Source organism: Leptosomus discolor, chromosome 3 (genome assembly GCF_034619465.1).
Source record: "Leptosomus discolor isolate bLepDis1 chromosome 3, bLepDis1.hap2, whole genome shotgun sequence".
Taxonomy (NCBI): domain Eukaryota; kingdom Metazoa; phylum Chordata; class Aves; order Leptosomiformes; family Leptosomidae; genus Leptosomus; species Leptosomus discolor.
In genome coordinates, this window is record NC_141393.1 from 10,025,867 (window position 1) to 10,044,956 (window position 19,090).

At 38.0% G+C, this 19,090-nt stretch overlaps 1 protein-coding gene across 1 annotated transcript in view; it reads left to right on the forward strand.

The window, feature by feature from the left end:
• NUDT14 (nudix hydrolase 14) overlaps positions 1-18,583 on the forward strand; it is a 59,104-nt gene extending 40,521 nt beyond the window's left edge. Inside the window, exons 3-5 of the mRNA XM_086463380.1 lie at positions 2,902-2,966; positions 7,655-7,892; positions 18,343-18,583. Coding sequence (XP_086319506.1) covers positions 2,902-2,966; positions 7,655-7,892; positions 18,343-18,583 — 544 coding nt within the window. The remainder of the gene's footprint in view (positions 1-2,901; positions 2,967-7,654; positions 7,893-18,342) is intronic.
• The last annotated feature ends 507 nt before the right edge of the window (positions 18,584-19,090 follow it).

The window sequence follows — 19,090 nt, forward strand, 5'->3', positions numbered from 1 at the left end:
GGATCCATCATGATCCTCTTACATCTGAGTATTCTTTTACTTCATAAAAAATAAGAAAAAAAGTGGTCTTGTGCTCCTTTTTGGGACATGGGCATGTGAAGCCTGTTGCTATGTTAGGACCTTTGATGTCCATTTCGGATAAAATTCTTGTTTAAGTTTCATGCCTTTTTTAGGAAATTTGGCGGGGCTTTTTTTTTTCTCTTCTGGTGGTTCTGTATGATTTTTCTCTGATAACATACAGCTTTTTTTTATCTTCTGTATTTTTTATTTGTGGAGATACTCCCAAATATCATTGTGTATTTTTTAATTTTTTATTTTGTATGTTTACTCTTTGCTGATCACTTTAAAGCTTATAGAGGCATATATAATATTCTAAAATAGGATTAGTTGTAATATTTTAAAAGGGAATAACCTTGGAACCTCAAATACCCTTGTAGTATCCTGTGGTATGATACCACTGAAAGATGTATTTGCAAGTCTGCTTTTGTAGTCGTCCTTTTTGGTAGCCTGTATCATCTGTAAAAATAGTAATCTCAGAATAAATTTGTAGTGAATTCTTTGTATGATGATTTAAAACTCCAGAAGATAAATACTTTCCTTATCTTACAGGCCAGACCAAACAGCTGAACCCACATGTTTGGGTCATTGAAGCAATAAGGAAACTCATTGAAAGCAGTGGCTCAGGGGATCCTCTAGTTACATCAATTGAACAGTCTTGCCCTAACTTTCTACAATACTCAAATAGCTGTCCTGAATGCAGGTTCAAATGGGTTTTCAGAAGTTACAGACCTAGTGACCTGTGGAAATATTTCATGTTACATGGTTTCTTGTGGAAGAAGAAATACCAAATGGCATTCATAATGTCACACTTCTCCTAAGAAGGTATAATTCTTAACTTTCTCCTCCATGAGTCTCCAACTGTGACAAGAAATGCTAGAACTTGTGTTGTGGTTTGTTAAAAAATGTAAATTTGTTCAAAATTGTTTGTCAGTCTCTCAGAAAATTAGAAGTAATTAAATAGAAAGTTCTACAGATTTCTGCCATTTCTGTACCCTCTCTCAAGATGGTGTGAGAAGCAGACAATTGTAATAACTTGCTGCTACTCCTTTCCAGCTTAATTTGATCTTGTTCCTTAATTCTGACAGATTGTTTTTAATTTTCCCATCTGTTCCATAAAAATTGCAAGTGATTGACTCCTAGGAAAAAAATAATGTCTAATAGCTGAGCCATTTTTAATTAGTTGGTATGAGTTATTTAATGAGACGTGCTGAAGAAGGCAAGCCAAGTAAGAGATTGGGCCTGGGGTGGTGGAAGTAAAGAAAGGTAAAGGGCAACTGTATGCTTCAGGAAGTCTCTGCTCTTCTCTTAACTTCAGCTTTAGGCTGCTGCTCTCTCCAATTTCAGGCAGTGCACATCCTTAGACCCATGAACAAAACCCAAAGGTTCAGTAACAGTAATTACTTTCCCCCTTTTATTTAGTGCAACGCCTGCCCTCAAGTCGGTACCACTTTGGGGAGAGGAACCATCATGAAAAGGAAAAAAAGATCAAAGAATAATGCTTAAGTAAACTTAAAATCATTGTAGGCTGTGGTTTAACTTAATTTCTTCTAGCAAACTACACTGTAACTTGCAGATATTCTAGTGTTGGGTTAGAAGGAAGCCCTGTGCCATTAAACAGAGTGAATGTTCTCCTCCAGCCGCTCTGAAGACTAAAGCCTTTGCTTTAAAATTGCCTGCAAATGACATCTCCTGGGGCAGGAAGACATCAATATGCAGTACAGGTCTTTGAGAACAGCAACCATGAATATAAATGTTAACATCTGGACTTCTCCTGTTTTGGTTTTTATATGTTATTCTAATAAACATTAACATTATTTTTAACAATCATCATATAGCAGTTTCTCTGGCAGCTTGAGACTTCATTATTAAATTGAGTAGTGAAAATAAACATACAGCTCCTTTACAAGGAAAGCTGAAAGTTTGACTCAACTCTGCAAATATGCTATTGTTAGTCCAATCTATTGTAGAATTCAGAGAGTAATGAATTAACTTTCCAATTGCATACAGTGGGGCATAATAAATGAGAGAATGCTACCATGGTAATGAGCAAAATATAGACTTGTTTTTGCAGCTTTTAATGGGCTACCGACTAAGGAGAGAGACTTTTGTCTGCTTTTTTTTTTTTAGCTAGTAAAATCTGAGAGTAATTTAAGTGAGCAGAGAACATCAGTACTCCACACTTTCAGAGCATCTCCAAATACTCAGCCTGTCAGGTTTCCCTATGTATTTCAAACAACCAAAGAGGATGGGGGAAAGATTAAAATGTGACTTCTAAACCATTGAATGTGGTAGCAGTTAAAACTGCTTCTGGTTTAAATTTGTACAAAATTGGACTTGGATGATGTCTGTTTTAAGGCCCAAGCTCAGCAAGTAGCCACAAATAGGAGATACTCTGTGGTTATGCGGAAGTCTCTGGCTTTCAATGAGACTAGACTGTGCCTAAGAGTTAGACTATCCTAATCTGGAATTGATATAAAAGAAGAAAATTTTTTTATTCTTAAGGATTTTTTTCCTTGTTATTGCTATCCACTAGCAGTGTTCCTAGAGTTGGACTTCTTTTTTTTTTCTGTTGGGGAGAAGGAACTGTTTGGTGGCTGGCTTTGCATGGCAGGACAAAAAAGTGACTTAATTTTGGGTAAATTCTCATGGGCTTTGGGAACATGACCCATTATCTGTTGCTCTTGATGGACTTTGGACAAGCATCTTGTTGCATTGTGGCTTTAGTAATAAATCATCTACGTCTTTATGTAGTTAAAACTAAATTCAGAAGATGTAAGTTTAATAGTTCTGCGTTAATCCTTCATAAAGCATTGATCTTTTGTTTTTTATCTTCTTCCTCAGTGTGTCAATCCTGATCTTTAATACTTCTCGGCAGTGCTTTGTTGTGGTGAAGCAGTTCCGCCCAGGTAATCCTCTTTTTTTTTTAGATTTACTTTTGCTCTCTAGTGAAGCAAGCTTTTAAGGGTTTAGCAGTTAAAAGTTGGTGCATCTGTGGTGATAAAATCTTTGTTCTATATTCTGTTTCTTTGTATGGTAGCCCACCCTTTTCAGTTGGGCAGAATTTCTAACCAGGGAAATTTCCATTACAGATGGAGCGAATGATCAGGGTAGCCTTACTTTCTGCTTTTGGGCAATCCTCTTTTGGATGAAATTAGAAACAATTCTACAAAGATCATGCAATAGATTGCTTTTATTTGAAGTTCCTTCTTGACCTAGCTAGTATTTAGAAGCATAGTATTTCCTTTTTTTTTGTCTTAAATATTCCTCTTTTTTTTTAAAGGTGTTATTGAGCATTGTATACTTTGGAATTTAAAATGATGGAATATGAGGACTATGCTTTTTCATTAATACATGGACAACTTCACTTTACCAGTTATTATTATGAATTTAGGATAATATACTATTTTTTTTTTGTATCTGTTATTTTAATTCAAAGCAATATTTACTTTCTGGAATTTAGAAATTAAATGCATATTCTCTGCATGTTAATTAAAAAAATCACAAGATATTTCACTGACTGTTGCTAAGAGACCGTTTCAAGACTGTTCACGGTAGACTTTACAGGAAACTTTCTGGGGTGGTGTCATGCTGTCCTTTCTTTCTGACAGTGATTGATAGGCTCTTAAGTGTTGTGCAGCACTGTTACGCTGAGAGTGCATACTTCTCGTGAAGGACTATATTGCCTATTATAAAGTGTTTGTTTATTTGTTTATCAATAATCCAGTGTCCTTTTTTTTGCCAGCTGAATAAAAGCTTATATAGCTGTTGCTCTCTTTGAGGCAATCTGAGGCAGAAACCTTCATATATGTGCATATATATGTATATATGTACTGAACAATGACACATTCGTTACATCACCCTATGGATGTGTCAAATCTGCCTCAAAAGACTGGACTGTTCTTGGAATTAAACTGTTCCAGAGGCTGAAGCTGCTCAGAACCCTGGCCTTAGGGACAGTGGTCCGTCAGACACCACATAGCAGTTCAGTGATCACAACCATTCCCTGCCATTACTCACATCACTCTAATTATATTTCTGTTCCATGGTTATTGTCTGCCTTGGTGCCTGTTCCACAAAGTGAAAATAAAGGCTGAGACTTTCCGCATTGCTAGCTCCTAGCAGGGTCCTACCAGGAAAGCGATAGCTCGTTACTTGTGAGCAAACAGCTGCCGCTCACTCACCAGGCACATCTCCTGCACGTGTGCCGGTTGACATATGTGCTTGCCTTTCCTTAGGGTGTGATGTCAGGATCAGGCTTTCCCCCTGAAGTCTGTGCTGCTTGTAAAGGCAGTCAGCCCTCCCTGTACACTCCCACTCCATCCCTTCGGCAGCACCAGCTCTTCTGCAGTCACAGCAGAGGTCTTAACTTACATGGCTGATAACAGAAAATTTTGAGGATTAGGCAGTTTATCTGATTTACCATGCTGGCTTGAGGGGTGGCAGGAGCACACAACCGGGGTGAGGCAGACAGGACCACATTTTTCAATGTACACATTTGGAAGGAGCAGAGAAAAAAAAATTACATGTATATCTCAGTGGTTTCCATATTAGTTCCTTAGTGGCAAAGGTCTTGGACAGTCCTCATTTTGGTAGTCAATTGACCACATGTTTTCAAATATAATAAAATAATATGTTCCTGGGAAAGGCTAGGGTTAGTACATATGAACGTGTGCCCTGGGTTTTTTACTGTAAGTATAATGACCTTTCAATGGATTGTGATGTTTGTTTTTGCTTTGACTTAAAATAAACAGTATCAAAGATTTGAATCATAAGCCATGTTCTGTTTCAGGAGGTACGAAACACTGGTGCAATCAAAGAGAAATCAGAAGTTTGAAGAAAAGCTAGTGTGTTCCCCAGTCAGCTAAACCCCACTAACCCTGCAGTCTCTGCTGTTGTTTTCTTCTCTTTAGGGATAGCAAACAAGTCCCAGTATGAGTCATCCAACAAGGCTGCTTTGAATAACAGTTACGATCTTATTTGATGAGTTTGAGCCGTCTATCCTTGGTCCCAGCTTTGCAGAAGGAAGGCAAATACATTAATTCTACTGGAGTTTCCACTCTGAGACTTCTTAGAACTGAGTGGCTTTGGGGTAATTAGTCAAGTTTAGTGAGCACTAGATGGTTGTTTGAGTCCTCTGTGCTGCTGCTCATCACATGTCCATTTGATGATGGAGGAGAGTGCCTGATGATGATGAAGTGGCAGTTTCTGATCAAAGTAGCATAAGCCACCAGAAAACAAGAGGGCAGTGAGACACGGCCCTAGTGGGTGGTGACTTTGCTGGGAGCTGAGCTCTTGCTTCTAGTTTCTGCTTTCCAAAGTCTTTGTGCATTTGCAATATGCTGACAACCTGTGATGAGGAAGAGGAGAGTCACAGGTTACCCTCCAAAGAGTGTGACCTAGACAACAGGCCACAGACTGCTTTTCCATCTGGTACTTTATCTCCCGTGGTGCATCAGTTGTGCAGTCAATTTTGCATCTCCATCAGAGGTATGGGAGACTCCTCTGTTCCCTGATGTTAGCAGACAGCTTGGTTTTCTAGGCTTTGCTTATCTAGGAGAGATAAATTGAGTTTGAATCTTTGCGAGGCTGGCAATACTGAATTCATACTCCAACTCCTTGGTGAAGGCTTTAGTATTTGGACTCTTTCATGGAAGTGGCTGGTACCACTTCTTTTCTTCCTTATCTACAGAGAAAAGCTGTTACTGGGCTTTTAAGTGTTGGCATATTGCAGGACTTTGCTGTAAAGAGGACTGCTGGATTAGGTACTTCTGGGAACGTAGTTTTTGATCTATGTGGAGCCTCATTGAGCTGAGAGAGAAAGAGAATGGCAGGTGCCTGCTAGAACAACAGGATGGGTTTCAAGGATTCAACAGACTTGTAACAGAGAGTTACTTTAATCACAGTTTCGTATTTCTGTGCCCCACTCTTACCTGCATCCTGTTCTGAAGGCCAAGTCCTTTAGTGGGATACGTGTTGCTCTGTTTTGTGTTCAGTGATATGGATATGTCAATACTAAAAAAGCAATAAAGCCTTAATAGTATTTGTCTCATCTCAGAGAGACCTTGGAGGTAGTTGTCATTTATGATAATTGTAATAGCTTTTAGAAGTTTTTGAAATAATGACAATGGACACCCCTCAAGGATCTGTTCCTCAGAGTCTGCATGGAATATTTTTTTTGCTGCCTTCATGCTGCATTTTAAAAAGAAACCTGAGCTCTAGTTGTGTCTTCAAGTAAGAAATGGAGGCTTCTTGACTGAATCTCAAAGGCCTAGATATACCTACCACAAACAGCTTTGAAAGTTTTAACTTCTGGAGAAAGATTAGTTTTTGGACAACAGACTGATCTAGACATCTCCCTTTCAAGTACTGATCTTGCTATACTACATTTCTGAGGTGTCGCAAGAAGCATTGCAGAAGGAGCCTAGGCACACATTTCTGGGGTATAGGCTCTTCCTCAGAGACTCAGTGCTTGAGAAGTCACTGTGGTACTTTTCTGCGACAACATTTTTCTAGAGACCTTGTTGTACATCACAGTTTTAACAATCAATAAGCTAAATCCAGTAACTGAAAGAACAAAAAGTTGTCCATTAAACTTGCGCTCTTTATGTATACCAGTTCTGCAAGATTTAGAATGGGAAATAAAAAATAAGCTCATTTGAAAACCGTTATGTGTATATGAAATATGCATGTAAAAGATTTTAATGGAATAAAAATAATTTCCATTTTTAAAATAGTTTTTTCAGGGTGTTTTATAACACTCTCATAGTAGCCTTGGGGATAGACACGAGGAAATTTCAAAGAAGAAACAATTGGGATTATATTGTAAGTTAAAGTTACAATGATCTGGAATTGTCAGTATTGATTCTTCGTGTGTTAACATCCAGTCCTGCAGTTCTCACTCAGGCAAAATTTCTGTTGACATCAGTAAGAGGTTTTGCTTAAATAAGGACTAAAATGTGTCATTTACACTTTCTTTAGGAGTGCATTACAGTGGCAGCTGTTTCTCAATTAATTCAAGAAATCTTTTTCAGATTCCACACAGGAATCTGTGCAAGGAACTATATGTTCAAAAGAGGATTTTTTTTTTTCAGGCAAACATACATGCTTTTCATACCCTTTCTAAATAACAGCTGAGTTGACAGGCTGAAAGACTCATCATTGTGCACATGGTACATAATGTGCAACCCAACTTTCCTGCAAGATAACTGCATAGTTTAAATTAAATCCTGATACCCGTATTGCCCAACAAATTGAAGCTGTAGGGCGCTCCTGGGCCACTTAGACTTCTTGGATGAACTAGCTTCCATTTTTTTTTCAAGGTGTGCATGAATTCATTCCAGATGATGTAAGCACATATAGATTTTAAAGAATAATTTTACAGAAATAGCAAGAGAAACTTTGTTCTCTAAAACTCCAGTTTCAGTGTGTCATGATTTTAACAGATAACACAACTGAGTTCCTCGTTACTTTCAAGTACTCTGATGGTTAAAATTTGCTAGGCAAAATTCGTGTACCATCTTTTTTTCTATTTAGCATGAATAAACTTAACACACCCACCCTTCTTTCTTTTTCTTTTTTTTTTTTTTTTTTTAAGCTGTTTACATGTGTGAAGTAGAAAGGCATCATCCTCAAGTCTTTCGGAATCAGGACAAAGAGAGCTTCTCTCATCTAGAGGATCCCTTACCTGCTGTGGTAGGGGTGACCTATGAACTCTGTGCTGGCATTGTAGACAAACCAGACCTTTCTTTAGAAGAAATTGCATGTGGGGAAATCTTAGAAGAGTGTGGCTATCGTGTTCCTGTTACAGGCCTAAGGAGGATCACTTCTTACAGGTAAATGGCAGTAGTTAAAACACTTTGCATTTTGTTGTTTCACAGATTGCTGAAGTGGCCTGAATGTAAATTAATTTTCCCTGTTGCCTTATTTAAGTAGTGTGTTGGAGGAACATGGGCATCTGAAAGTATATGAAAGGTGTAATTTTCAGCAAGTGAGAGGAGTATTTACAGAGACTTAAGGAATTATAAACTCATAATTGTGGGGTTGAATTCCCAGTAAGAATGATGCTACTGTGATTTTTTCCAAAGATTTATTTCCAAAGGAAAAGTTGCATTGAGCTTTTCAAAGCAGTTTGTTGCAGTACTAGAAAACAGCCCATCTTTACTGTGTCAGAGTTTTCCATCTCTGATTCTTATTATTCTGATTAACAATAGATGCTGCCCAAGGTGGACTCTGATTTACCATTAACACAGTTTTGCAGAAGCATGAGAACCTGTGCCATTAGATCTTTTCATAATATTTGGGCTGTAATTAAGCCTGCGTTGAACTGGACAATAACTAACGTTGTATATGAAGATTTTGCTGATTTGACTGAAAATTTTTACATTATATTTTTACAGGGTTTCAAATAGTTATTGAGATAGATTTTGACATGTTTTAAAACATACATTAGGAGTAAAAGGACAACTTACTATGTAAGAGGAAAAATACAAAATGTGAGTGATTGGAGGGGAAAAAAACAAACCAAAAAACCTCTAAGGAGAAACTTTGCATGCCACTTTAATCCCGTTATATCTCCTTCCCAGCTTTTGGTATTGTTATCCAAAATGTATGTATGTTTGTATTTTACAGAGAAGGCAGCAGGTTTTTTACTTTCTTTATTTTGCTTGACATCTCCATTGAACTAGGCCCTGTCATTGGTTTTTAATTTGGGAATTGAATACAAATCCACAGCTGTCAATCCTGGCAAATGTTATTTCCTGCTGGATTAACAAGCAGTGCTTCTGTTGAGGGGAGGGGGTGAATCACAGGAGCTGTCTTTTACAGCTCCTTGAAACTAGCTTAAGGATTTGTTCTACTGAAAGAAAAAGTGCCTTCTAGATTAATGAGCAAAAGCTGTCTGTAGAATTTCATAGATCGGGTGACACTGACAGGCTGTAGCATGCAGGTATATACATATGTATCTATACGTATGTATGTGTACAGGAACACAAAATAGAAGAAGTGGAATATTATTTCTGTAGCTGTAGAAGTTTGTAGCTTCAGTGTAGGCTGGCTCAACAGTAAGAATTTACATCTGGCTAAAACACCGTATGTTTTTTGGTTGATAAATGTCTTTGTATCTTACAGGTGGTTGTTCTTCCAGTTGCTTTTTGTTTTTTTTTAATTGCACTGACTTGCGAAGAAAGTATACAATTGGAGTTTTCTCTGTTGAGACCCATGCAAAGGGCACTTAATATGTTAATCCCCCAGTCCTGCTTTGTCTGTATAGGCACAGCTTTCTGCCCGTGGAGATCCATGCTGAAGTCAGAAGGGCCTGTATAGTATTTACTTTTTTTAGGTTAATATGAAAGGTTGAAGCCTCAAAGATGGTATTTTACAGCTTCTTTCATTGGACTTCCTGTGCTCTGTATTAGAATTTCATTCTAAATGTTATGGTCTTCCTATTAGGTGTGTCCTATTCTTCTTCCTTCAGCCAAAGACTGGAGTATCTGTCTGATCCTTGAGGATCTGATGCAAAGACAGGAAGTAATTGGTTCCCCTGTGGTCTGCTAAGGACGTTTTTTCCGTAATGGCTGTATTACATATAAGAATTTCTGGGCTTTTTCTAAGTGTAACAGGGTTTCCAAATGGTTTGTGCTGGTGTTTCATGCTGTGACAGTCAATGCAAAGCATTGACATAAAGCGTTACATTAATGCATATGCATGCCAGTAAAAATACATCATGCATTTCTGCTATTATCTGCCATCCCAGTGATCCATGTAATAGTTGCTCTATATTATTTATTGATCCAGTGTAACAGGTCAGGGAGAAGCCTTAGAAAACAGAATTAGAAGGAATTTTGGGAGGATCTCATCTAGACTGCTCCTTTTTAAAAGATCAGGCTCAGCTGGTTTTAAATCACTTCTGACAAATGTGCATCTGTACTTTCTCTAAAATCTGATCATTTCATAGCCTCTTTTGGAGCATTATCTATCTCAGCTTTGCTACCTCAGTCTCTATTTCAACATACAAGTCCTAAAAGAAAATATTGAATTATATTGAATGGAGGATGGTCCCCAGTGGAATCCTATTTAGTATTTCCAATTTGACAGTGATATCCATTCCATGAGTACCATTTTCATAATCTTTTTGCACATATTTCACAGTTTCTTCATTTTCTAAGCATATCATGATCTCCTAATTTCTTAATGAAACTGTCACATTAGATAGCATTCAAAGCCTTGATAAACAGGTTATATTGTTTGTGTTGCTGCCCCTACCCGCAGGACCTGTTACCCCATTATAGCTGATATTTGTTTGACTGCACTTGATATATTCCTGACAAATCTGTTAGCTGTTGTTCCTTTCTTGATGCAAATAAAAACACATTAAAATATTTAGATAACTTTATTCAGAGTTAAGTCTATTAGATTTTTGTAGATAAAAACTCAAGAGTTGTGTGCGTGGTGAAAAGGCTTTCGTAGAAAGAAGGGTCTCTATGTCATCACTGCCTTTGGTTTGCAAGCAAGGGGCTGTTTTTCATTTCTAATGACACCCCTTTCTGAATCATGGTCATGAGGAGGAAATTGCCTGACTGGATTAAAAGCAGGACTTGAGCTGGACCTGACAGAAAGCCATGGAAAGGAGAGGACATATCAAATGAAAAGGGAGGAACGGTGTTGGCGAGGGAGGTCAATACAGTTCTGTGGCTAATGGATTAAGCAGGGGAGGGCGTGGGCAATGCGTAGGAAGAACTTAGACTAGAGGGGAAATTGGAATAGAAAACCCTTGAGAAGAAGAAGAGGAAGAAGAGATGAAGTAAAAATGCAGAGAAGAAACACAGGCTGAGAACTAAATGGACTTGAGGAGAGTCTATTCATTGTTGTGGAGAAGAATTCTCTTTAATGAAATCAGGAAAGTACGTAGACTGTATTCAAGCAGAACTTCGTTCTGTTCTCAAGAAGTGGGAGCAGTAAAGATTGGAGGTAATCTGAAGATAGCTTTTTTTTCCTCATTTATTATCAGGGCCTGCAGCAGTGGTTTAGGGGAAAATTTCTTTTTATATTTCTCAGCTAACTAGAAAAGGTTAACTACAATATTGCTACAGATATTTCAAAAGTACATACAAATAAGCTGTGGATGCCATGCTTAAGCTCTGTCAAAGCTTCTATGGCATGATACTCATCAGATACAAGTCAGGCACTGAATTAAGCAGATCTCAGACTTAATTACCTTGAATGATCCACAGAGTAGCTGTGGAGTCAATGAGAAATCAGGAAAGAAGCCAGGAGTAGGGGAATTTACACTAGTTGAGTAAGAGTCTTTGGAACAAGTTGTTCCAGCAACAGGAGGACAGTATGACATGGATGAATGAAGGAGACTGGATTTGGGACAGATAATGAGAAGGCAAACATATTAAGAGGGACTTGAATGGAGGAGGTCAGAAGAATCACACTTTGAAGATTCAGAAATATCTGTTTCTATTATTGAAAAATGCCAGCCAGAAGGTGAATTTAAATGCAAATAGTTCATTTTGCTGTGTAGATTGAGGCAGTAATCGTTCTGAAAAAAACACATATTTGCACCCTGTGCAGTGAATTTCCTTTTCTCATCGTGGCTACAGGAATTGCTACTTTTGTGCTTGGTGTACAGTAAGTAACCTCGTTTTGGTATTACGAAAATTTGTTTTCTATTCTAGCAGCAGCTTATCCACTTTTGGGGGCTTCCTGAAAGTTTTGATGCCTACTAGTGTATTGAGTTCCCCTGAACTATTCTCATGGCCGCAGTCAAAAATAGCGTGGATGGTAGATGCAGTGGGTGTAAAGGAACCATTTAGCTCAATAATAAAATGAAGCTAATACTATAGTAGTGTAATTCTAAACTAAGACTTCATTAAAATGGTCACCATTTAAATTGTTCATTTTTAAAAGCTCTAAAAGAAATCTGTGAACTTCACTCCAGGTTTTTTTTTCCTAAATGCAAAGTTTTGTAAAAGTGAACAACTTCAGACTTAGTTATGTATCAGATAAAACAAATTTTCTATCTGTCACCGTATCCGAGCAGTTTTCAGTTTGAATCCCATGCGAATGAGCTAACTCAGCTGTGAGTTAGCTTCTTGGGTTGAAGTACTTCCAGCCATCTTCCTGGAGGCTTGATTTCTTACAATACAGGGGCAGGGAAGTACGTTGTTGTTGTTGTTAAGGGTGTTTTTGTTGCCTTTGCAACTTACAGTATTTTCTTTTAGTTCTTGAAAATTTTGGTCTTCTTAAAGAATGTGCATAAAATTATTTGGACTTAAATTTAACACCTCAGAGCATCAGGATAAAGTTGAACCAGAGCTTCTGGTTCCTTTTCCCTTCGTTCTATCTTTATTTTCTCCCAGAGGTTGCAACTCTTGGCTATGAATTGGATACAGTAGGAGCTGCAGGTTCTCAGCCACGCTGCAAAAAAAATCAGATGGATTAGTTTAAGGGCCTAATTGTATTAACGTAGGTACATACTTTAATCTTCCTGCATTTGATTTTTTTCCAAACAAAGAAGAGCATTCAGAGAATTAATACTGGATGTTCCAATTACTGTGCTATGGCTATTGGCCTCTGTGCAGTGAGGTAAAAATGGTTTGTATTCACAGGTTATTATGTAGAAAGAATAATAGCATTGAAAATGTTGGAGTGCATTATAATTAGAAAGATCACCTGCTAGTACACCTGTTGGGTGATGGCATAATGTAATATAATTTTATGTTAATTACTTCTCTGCTTTTTTCCTGCACCTGCTGCTTATAATGTCAGAACTGTACAAAGGTCCTAAGAAGTAACAATAGGAGCTGCATGTCACTGTTCATCAGTCTACATGTTGCATGCCTAAATAGATCTTGATTTCGGCATAAATAACAGAGGTTTGTGTCAGGTTTATTTGTAAGTATGAATTATGCATTCACTATATACCCAAATTCTGCATCCAGATTGCTTACATCTTATAAAAGGATATACTGCATTTAGGAGTTTTCACACTAACTATGTCAGATTAAAACCAAAAAATGTTTTTCTGTGTTGATAGGAACAGGTAAATGTTGATTGTTTATAGATTTTATATTTGATAAATATTAAGAAATGATGAGAACTTTAGCTTTTAATTGCCATCTGTCAGAAATCTGGGTTAAACTAATAAGTCTTCACAATGATAACTCAATTTATTTGTTCCCCACATTGCAGCAGAAGAGTATAACATGCTGTTTATTTTCTCATACAAGTTTGTTCCTTCAAGTAAAAATGTAATATTTATTAATGTAATAATTATGAATGTAATAATCGGTTGGCATAGATGAGCACCCAGACATGAGAAGGCAAAGCTAATCTTGAGTACACGCTTTGAATTTTGACCTGCTTACAAATGTGCACGTGTGCATGTGTACCCTGTTTGAAGAAGAAATTCACTGTTCCTGGGCATCGGCAAATGTGTAAGGTGGACTCAATCTCCCTTGTGGCCTTTAGGCACTACTAATTTAATTTTTTTTAAAGCAGTAATATACTGTTACCCACTTGTGGTAAGAAATATGTATGTAATGTATCTTTATGCTTATGAACTTAGATATGACAAGTAAAAAGTCCCGTTTTGTGAGCTCTATTTCACATGCTATGTATTTCCTCATGCATTTGATAAAAGGGAAGAGCTAAACAAAGGCTTTGTGATAGCTGCTGTTGCCTGTTTCAAGAACCGATTGAAGTGACAACCTGTCTCTTGTGTTTTCCCTGCTCTAAGAAGGAAGTAGATAGCAAATACTCTAGTTACATCGTGGTTCTGCCTGCCAGCCTCACCCCTGGGCAGGAGGTGATGAGAAGCCCTTGGCAGTCATTCTGCAGAAATGCTTCTCCACTGTGCTGTTGCCTACAAGTGTGTTGCTCACAGCTTTGAAAGCCCTAGCATGATTTAATCACAGTGTTTGAGTGTTTTATTTAAAATAAAATATGGGAATGCAGCATACAGTGCTGTTTTGATGTATTAAACTTACATTTAAGTTACTATTGTGATGAAAACCATACCACTTTGGTATCTTTACTTTGACATGCTTACATTCTTAGACTTGCTGTTGTCAAAGGTAATGGAGGTTTCTGTCTCTGAAGCAAAGCTGAAAGTTTAGTGCTAATAGGCTTTTGGTTTTAAAAATCTGTTTGTTGAAGTTACAGTGTTTGTGAGCTTAAGCCCTAATGATTTGACAAAGTATTTGTCAGCCATGTAGCTGTTCATTGAAACAACTATAAATTTCTTAGAGGAAGCTGATCTTCATGATAAAGAGGAGAACAGAGATGTGTTTTTAGATCATTTGCATTTGTCCCTCAGTGGTAAATAGGAGTCAAGCACCGTACAGACACATCAAAATACATCTGGAACCATCAGCTAGGTCAAGCTAGGCTTAGTAGATCTGGGTCAGTATGAGCCATGACATGCCTGATCTGGGCAACATGGTGCTAAACCCGTGGAGTGAGACTGAAGCCTGAAGTCTCCCTGTGGGCTGGTGCTGTGAGTTCAGACCCTGCTTGCCCTCCCCCAAACCAAGCTTCTCTGGTACTGGGAAGGGGAGACACCTTTATCAGGATGGTGGTTTTCCCAGGGTGAAACTCATCACTTGCAGTTCGGGTGTGCTGACCCCTGTGATTTCCACAGATGCAAAGCTAATGAATATAGCCGTAATCTGTTAATAGGTGACTCATTTCAGACCATGGCAAAAGCATTTTATTTGTAATGTGAGATACTAGGGCAAGGAAAAGCATATGTCACAGACTTGGGACAGAGGAAGAAGGTAGCAGAAAAGGAATATAACCATGATTAAAGGCACATCAAAATTCCTTAAATATCGTACTCAGAAAGTGCATGTAAGTGTGCAAATGCGTAGGAAGTTCCTAGTGACACATAAACCTGAAAGCATACTGAGACCATAATAGCGGCCTCTTGCCTATTTACTAGTCAGACCCACCTTCTCCCTCTCTGCTCTCTTCTTCCTCTGGCCCCAGTACCCAAAATCACTGAAATGGGTACACATTTTCAAGGGTATGTGTTAAAACACTTTATTACTTCAACCAGATGGAGGCTCAGAACAGCTTCAAAGCAACAAACCTGCTAACTTTTGATTTCTATAAAAATCAAAGGTACTAAGACAAATGAAATGTCAATAGCATTGATTTTTGGACAATTTTCTAAGGACAGGCAGGATACATTAATATCTAAGCATCTGGAAATGTTGTGAAAGACAGCAGTAAGCACTATTGGAGAATATTTAATTTAGTAAAGGGCATTCCATGTGGATCCATGCAAAAATGATCAACTGGCAGATTAAGCCAGAACATTTAGAGAAAGAAATACCAAATTAAAAAAAAAAAGGTAAGAAATATGCCTTTTTTGTGAATTAAAGTACATTCTTTTATCCTTCAACTTCTTTCTGAAAGTATTGAAATGGACATTTAGTTAAACAATAAAAACAGGGAATATGCTTATAAATAATGTCATGCAATAGTCTCCAAAGTCACCCGTCTAAATAGTGAGGGGATTCTAAGTAGTCTTAGAAATGTTAAATTTGCTGGTTTGTGGGGGGAAGACTAGGATAGAATAACGTGATTATTAATACCAGCACTCTGGTTTTATTTGTAGCTCATTTGGAAGTTTTAGGAGTTTTTAATGAATGACAAAGTTGCACCGGAGAAAGACAAGTTAGGTAATCAATGAGAAAGAGTAAACACGTGGGTATGTCCTCCTTTGAATATGTATTGTTGCAAATTTTTTGTTAGTCCCTGTGGCAAATTATGTATGCCAGTACACATGAAGAAGTGCTGTAACTTTGAGCATCATAACAAAGGAGAGACATTGGTATGTCCAGTGCTTTTGTCTTTTAAAGTGTATTCAGTGGAGCAGCCACTCTTGAGATATATAGTTCATAAGAAGGTAAACACTGATTTAATAGAAATATCATATGGGTAAATACAATGAAATGACAGCATATTGAAATCACTCTGTGCTGTTTGAGCTACAGTGGCAAGAAACTGAATCTTACAGTGTAGCACCTCTGGAAGCAGTTTTCCTTTAAAGAAAAGATGTGTGGAAAGTGAACTCCTGTGATTTCCACTGCTGCAGCTATTTCATAAGTAAATGCTCACAGGTGGTACAGAAGGACATCGTGCTGTAAGTAATCAAGCCAGAACGTTCTTCTTAAATTAAGTCTATATGTTTTTGTGTATAACCTTTACATAATATCAAGTGGAAATGGATGTACTCAATTTAGGATCATTTTTCTTCTCCAGGTGGGGCACCCCACATGTAGCTCAGACTTGACACTCATCAGAAATAACAGAACATTAAATACATTATGCGTAGTCCTGGGTTTTTGTGGTACCTGTGGAGACTAGCAAGCTGCGTTCTTTGTCTTGCAAATTTTACGGTATAAATTAACATGTTTTTAATTCTTATTATCAATTACCAAAAACCAATCTTTGAACTCCAGTCTTCCTATGTTTGTTTAATTACTAAAAACGCAATTCTTGCAGAAACAATTGAAGAATGAGTAATCACTATATAGAGAGAAAAACAGATCTGGATCACTAGTTGATTAAAAAGAAATCCTCTCTACCTTCTCACACAAGAAAAGAAGAAGGAAAAGAGGGAACAGAAAATGAACAGTCTACTATTCCATCACAAATGCCTTCTCTCAGTGAGGCTTCTTCCAATGGACACAGCTGCAATAGTGAGGAGTGGGTGGCACACAGGTCAGTGGTCAGTGACAGATGTCAAGGTGACTCAGCTGCTGGAGACTGTTCACTGAATGACTAGACCTTAAATAGCCAGCCGTGATGGATTGTGAAATAGATCCGTTTGCTCTTAATCAGTATTTCATTTCCAATGTTGCTTTTTAACATTGTATATTACTGCTTGATAATACCATGAAAAATATGTTGTATTTTAACACAATGGGAAGCTGGTAAAGTGTGCCATCGTAGAAGGGGCACTGATAGCATGTGAACATAAAAAATGGCATTCCAACTTCTGTGAGCTGGTTGCTGACAGCAACTTGATGAAAAATTAATCTACCTTTTATAATGAGATCAGAATGATTAAGACAGCATGGTGGGCCCAGTGTGCATCTCCTGCTGCTTTCAAAGACTGTGTTTGTGTTGTGCTGTCTGCTGGTTGGATCTTCAGTTGAGGTGAGATGAGTGTCAGCATTCATGATATACGCTGGATTAACTGAAAGATTTAGTTGACTAATGGTTGGGTAAGTATGGATATACGCTCTAAGATCATAATGCTACTGCAAATCTTACAGAATCCTCTGTATGTGTAATTATATGGAAGCTAATTTTTCATCTTGCCCTAATGCCTCATTCATCGTTTCAGTGAACTTTGGACCCAGATTCAATGTGAAAAGTCACTTGTAATCATGTGAAATGAAGAAATTGCGATTACGATGTGAATATTCTCTTGGAAGGACTAAATGAGTGGATTATGTGCTTATCCCTTATTTAATAATACCTAAATGAAATAGTCCTAAGGAAATAGAGGATTAACAAATAAGAAGCATAATACACAGCAAGCGGTCTAGCTGAAGAAAGACTACATAATCTAAAATATCCTCAACTAAATCCACTGTAGCAAATTTAGCAGGGAGACTGAATTACTTCAGATACATGCGTGCTAACAGTGGTCCATTTGGGTCAAGGCTAAAGTTCAGGAATGATAGAGAAAGGCTCTCAGGCTGACTTACTGTTCTTCTACCGCTCCAGTCCATGAGTAGAGGACTCCAGCTGTGAATGGACATAATCTTCTTAAGAGTAAAAAATCTAAGTATTTGTGTAAAAACAAGCAAACAAATGTAGCGTGAGAGCACACAGATACACTGAGGAGCTTCATTCTGTTGTTTGTAAATCTCTGTGAGTCTTCGTGCAGTCCAGCTCTCAGTCAGTTGCAAAAACTTCTGTTGCTTTCAGTATATGTAGAACAACAGTTCGCCAGATCAAAACTTGGTTTTTTTATTTTCCCCTGAATGAACATTTACCAAAAGTTGCAAAATATATTTGAAAACTGTTCCATTTCATATGCAACTGTATTCAAAAGTGTTGGTATTTCTGCGCGAAAGTTGCAATCAATTTCTGTGTTAACTAAATTGCATTTAGGGGTTCTCGATGACATTAGCAGAGAGTAAGGACATGGATCTTGGTGTTGCTTAGTGACACAGGTTAAGGACCTACATTTCCATTCCTAGTTCCTAGCTGCCTTCTTTTTGTCTAAAACAAAGTTTCCTCTCTGCTTTTTTCCAGGTCTGGAGTTGGTGTGACGGGTTCTAGGCAGACATTATTTTATGCAGAAGTAACAGACCAGATGAGAACTGGTGAAGGAGGTGGCCAGCCTGAAGAAGGAGAGCTGATTGAGGTTGTAGAAATACCTTTGGAAGAATCCATGAAGTTTGCTTATGATGAGACTCTCCCCAAGACGATGGGTGTCATCTTCAGCTTCATGTGGTTCCAAAACAACATAGCACCCAAGCTACCAAAAAAATAAAAACAAAGCACCGTGGTTTTACGAAAAGCTTTCCTGCTGGTTCTGTGGCTACAGAAAACTGCAGCTCTGCCTGCCTCAATAAACTCAACTTTTCACAGAGCAAATCTTTCTTGAAATAAATTTAGAAACAAAATCTGAGTTAAAATCCTGGCTCGATTTCCATCATCAGCAAAACACTTACTGGCTTCACTGGGGCCAGGATTTGCCTCTGCAAGGCAAACGCTGGTTTTTGCACAGAGGCTAAGTAAACGTGTCCAGTTCTCCTTTTTCATGGCACTGCTCTACCACTATTTTGAAGAGTTGCTTAGGACCTCAGTGCAGCTGCTGTATGAGCCTGTCACTGTGGTCTGTGTGTGCTGGCAGCTGTGTATTCCCTGTAGTTTCTAATATTTGGGGGGCGGGGGCAGCAAACCTTCACAGCCACAGATATCCTAACTGTGTTCTGAGTTCTGCACAGCTTTCAGGGAGCAGCTTTCTCCATGGTGTGTAGCTCCTGTACAGAGCAAA